Consider the following 5,000-nt stretch of genomic DNA (forward strand, 5'->3'; position numbering starts at 1 on the left):
TGTTCACTAATGAACCTTATTGTAAAGTGTTACCTCTTTTATTTACGAACAGTTATAAAAGTAAAGAAATAAAGTTACAAATAAAATAAATAAACATTGAATAAAACAAATAACTATTGAAGAGAAGAGGTCCGAGGACTGAGCCTTGAGGGACGCCGTGAGACGGAGAACAAGCAGAAGAACTTTCCAGTTTTTCAATCCGATCACGTGTTTACATATCCTATCGAACGATCGATCCGTGAGCTTTTTTCCCACTCAACATGCAGATTTAAGGTTTAAATGCATGTGAATATTAAAGCGAAAAGTGTGTATTTTAGTCATTTGAGATAAATGACTAAAATACTCAATTAGACCATCTTTTGACCCATTTTACAGATCATTCTGGCCAAAACACATCCAGACAGAAGGAAAAGATCATCGGATCGACATGCAAAGTGACCAACTGCAGCTTATTGTGGTTTAATTAGAAGAATTATAACGATTATAACTAAGTTTAATATACAGTTCTACTCATACTGTAGATGTCTAGTTCTAGCCTCAGAGATAGACATGCATGCTCTCCCGACTCTCTGAAGCCCGCCGATCAGCTAAATTAATTCTCATTACAGCTAAATAAACTCAGTTAAGTGCCCTAAAGTTTATATAATTTACATAAATATAATAAATAATAAAATATATATGAGCATTTTAGAGGTTTCCTCAGGCTGAAGAGCATGGTACAATGGTATTTGAGAGGATATTTCCATATCCAGTCATTCCAGAAAGACTGACAAGTGATGCTCTGGTTTCTGGCATCAGGTTGTGATCATGATGTGCTGGTGGAGATGTGGCGTGTTGCCATGGTAACTCACTGGCAGTCTCTGTGTGTGGGCTTGTAGTAGTAAACAGGAACAGCAGCCTCATAAACGGTCTTCATGGTGTCATTCCCACGCTCAGACATGAACTAAAAATAATAAAACATGCATTTATTCAACATCAATCAGATGATATTTGCAAGCACCTCGTTTTTTTTTTTATTGTTTAAAGATCATGCAACTTTAGTTTTAAACCCTGATGTTCTCTGTGCAACACAACAGAAGAATCTTCATGCATCTGTTTTCTATACAATAACAGTTCATTATGACCACGACTGGAGAGGGAAAAGCACCATAAAGTTCATATGACTCATGTCTTCTGAAGTCATATGACACTTTGTGTGAGGAACAGACTGAAATTAAAGTCTGATGATCTTCACTGGTCTTCGTGGTCAATATGAACTGTTTTGGTGTGGGGAAAAAAACTGCATGAAGTTTTCAAACTTTGCATGGAAAATAACATTATGCAGGTCATTAGCTACGAATAAATGGACACTTTTTTGTTTCAGTCGGAATGAAATCACTCCAATTAGTCAATCTGAACATAGTGTTTACATGAATGCAAAATAAAGAAGCGAGCGCGAGCAGATGTGTAAATCTACAGGTCATCAGCCAGCAAGCAGTTTTGCATTTAAAAGACGTCTAACATCCGTCCAGACACAACCCAGACGTCTAGGCTAAAACAAGGCAAAGTTTGGGCTGTCAGTGAACATTTAATAGACGTCTAAACCATAGCCTAAGAATAGACTAGTCATCAATTTGATAACCAAGAAATGAAATGAGTGAAGAAATGAAACCAAACCCCTTGTAATCACTGTTGACTTAGCTTACATGATGGAATATCATACATCTCGCAAGTTATTTTGGCAAAAACGACATGTAACCAAATTCAAGGTTATTTTGGCTAGAAGTGTGTTACTCACTGCCGGACTATATCGGGTGTATAGTTAACCTAGATGGTGAAATGACGGCTATTGCTTGCTGGGCAGCATCACAATGGTAGCTGAGACCATGAAAACAGATAATATGACCAAGGAGTAACAAATGAATACTGAAAAGAAGAGGTCCGAGGACAGAGCCTTGAGGGACGCCGTGAGACGGAGAACAAGCGGAAGACGGCAATGAAGCAGAACTTTCCAGTTTCGGTTCACATGTCCTATCGAACGGATACGAAGAGGTTTAAAGCACCTCTTACTATCTGAATGACATTTAAAGGGATTTAAAGCCAATTAATTCTGACTGACGTGATTACATGTGACTTTTGAGTAGTCCGATTACAAACTGATTATTAGAGTCCATGTAAACGCAGCTAATGTTGTTATTGTTAACCAAAACTAAAGTAAACCTATTCAGGACCATTTACGTTAACTGAATTAAAGCTGAAATCAAATATAAATACTATAATTTCTATAATTTCTATAAACTACAAATGTTGTCTTGGTAACTAAGTGAAATAAAATAAGTTGAAGTGCTGAAATTACTAACCCTAAAAATGAAAATAAAATAAATTAATTAGTACTAGGCAGCAATTAATTGCGATTAATCGCATCCAAAATAGAAGTTTGTGTTTAGATAATATGTGTCATGTGTCAGTGTTTGTTTGTATTTTCATTAGTCACATGTCTTCCTTTGTTCTGTTTTCATTACTTATGCCTACACCACATCCTGACAACATGTGTGTACTGTGTATAATTATTTTGTGTATATATACACACATGCATGTATATATTTAAGAAAAATGTGTTATTTGTTTATCAAATATTTATATATAATACAAATTATGTATAAATATACATACAGTATACACACACAAATATTTCTTAAATATATACATGCATATGTGTGTATTTATATATACAATATAATTATACACAATACACACACATATATATTATGTAAACACAAACTTTTATTTTGGATGCGATTAATCGTTGCCCAGCACTATTAAAGATAAATATAAATATGAATTACTAATAAAAATAACAGAAGCACATAAAATTACTCAAACTAAAATGAAAACTAATTCATAACATTATTAAATATTATACTAAAATAACACTGGTACAGGTTATTTGGTTAGTCTCAGAACAGAAAGGTTTACAGAAACGTTGTGAACACCTGAACTTCTGAATCCTCCCAGCGTGAGAGTCCGAGGGATTTGACTTTTCCGATGCTGGGAATACTGCGATGGACTCCGGAGCAGGCCAGGCAAATGAAGACTCCCAAAGAACAAGAGCCCCATTCCGGATCTGAGAGAGAGAGAGAGAAATGAATAGATAGAATAGAAATGAAGGCACATAAGCTGTTTGACACACAAAAGAAATAGGCTGTCATTTGCAGGTTTGGCTGATGTTTTCCCACTGAGATCCAGATGAACGGATCGTTGTTTTAAAGTCCCCCTGTAGTCAATCATTGTACATATTTAAATGTTTATTTCCTTGAAATGCCTTAAAATATCTTGAATGTAACTCGACACCCTTGCCTCATTTAGTATGCGCGGTTCTATGAATATGCAAATGAGCCCCGCCTCCACTCACTCACTCAGCTCAGAGATCCACTGGTTGACGATCACACGTTGATCTGATTGGTTACAAGGTAGTTTGTGACGTCAGAAACACCAGCGATTTCAAAGCGTGTTTTTGAGACTGTCTTTGGTTCACCGCAGTTTTAAGGAGGAAATACTCAGCAATGCTGTTGATTTTAACCACAGGGGGATTTTAAAAATATCTTACACTGCTGACTCAGCTCAGACATGGTACTTACAACGAAAGAATAAGGAAGAGATACTGAACACTGATTTACATCATCAGAATTCCTGGAAAACAGACGCTTGGGTGAAATAACCAGAGCGATGAGGCCTGAAGCTGAAGAACACTAACAGGTGAAGTACTGTAAACTACAGTCTAAAGCTACAGAAACACACACAGATACAGACAGATGATATTCCAGCATTACTGATAAAACCCGTGAGCTGGGTCCTGCGTAACTCTGACTTCATGTTATGTCATATTGACAGATATATGAGATAAAACAGTACAACACATTTTTGCACAGTAGAATATAAATGACAGAGTTTTATGAGTGTGTGTGTGTGTGTGTGTGTGTGTGTGTGTGTGTGTGTGTGTGTGTGTGTGTGTGTGTGTGTGTGTGTGTGTGTGTGACCAGAAAACTAAATCCAGAGAGAGCAAGATCACATGTGGGCTTAAAGAGACAGTCCACCCAAAAATGAAAATTCCCTCAATGTTGTTCCAAACTTGTTTGACTTTCTTTCTTCTGCTGACCACAAAAGAAGGCAATGTGGAGAATGTATTTTCAGTTTCCACTGACTTTCATTGTGTGGACAAAAAATACAAAAGCAAAACTATTTCGTTACCAACATTAGAAGTCAAACCGGTTTGGAATGACATTTAGCTGAATATACGATGACAGAATTTGTTTTTGTTGTTTGGTGAACTATCACTTTAAATCCTCCTGACATAATGATCACAAACTCTCATCAGGGACATTTACTGTTAAAACCTGAACATGTACCTCATCCGATTTAAACTAACTAAAACTATCATTCTTTAACCTGTTAACCTTTTTTAAACACAGATCTGATCATAAACATGTAGTTCATGAATGTTTTGGAATACAGATGTACGGTTGGTCTCTTTTTAAAGGATTCATTCGTTATCATTTACATTTACATTTTACATATAGTCATTTACGCTTTTGTCCAAAGCGACTTACAATTTAGGACTAAATTAAGCGAGTCATCGTGAAGAGGCAAAGACAACGCAAGAAGTGCTCAAAATACGAAGTTCAGGCATTGCTCAGAGTAGCATAAGCCCGATAACGGAGGATTAAAGGAAAAGGAAAGGGTTTTTTTTCTTTATTTTTTTTTCTTTATGAGGTTAAGTGCTCACGGAAGAGATGGGCTTTCAGCTGTCTTTTGGATGTTGCCAGGGATTCTGCATCCCGGATGAGGGTGGCGAGATCATTCCACCAGCAGGGAACTGTGAATGAGAATGTTCTGGAAAGTGATTTTGTGGCTCTCTGTGATGGAGCCGTGAGACGTCGCTCGTTGACCGATCGTAGGCTTCTGGTAGGGATGTAGACTCGTAGGAGTGAGTGAAGTAGGAGGGAGCTGAGTCTGTGATAGAT

The 5,000-nt window shown here is 36.9% G+C and overlaps 1 protein-coding gene across 2 annotated transcripts in view; it reads right to left on the reverse strand.

Annotated features, from left to right (window-relative positions):
- Positions 1-5,000, reverse strand: part of LOC311301701 (arf-GAP with dual PH domain-containing protein 1) — a 14,178-nt gene that overhangs the window by 5,199 nt on the left and 3,979 nt on the right. For both annotated transcript variants that reach the window (XM_084426975.1, XM_084426976.1), the window contains 2 exons: positions 2,973-3,103; positions 852-943 (listed from right to left, as the gene is read on the reverse strand). In XM_084426975.1, the coding sequence (XP_084283101.1) occupies positions 852-943; positions 2,973-3,103 (223 nt within the window). The remainder of the gene's footprint in view (positions 1-851; positions 944-2,972; positions 3,104-5,000) is intronic.

This window comes from Rutilus rutilus, assembly GCF_951802725.1.
Source record: "Rutilus rutilus genome assembly, chromosome: 12".
Taxonomy (NCBI): Eukaryota; Metazoa; Chordata; class Actinopteri; order Cypriniformes; family Leuciscidae; genus Rutilus; species Rutilus rutilus.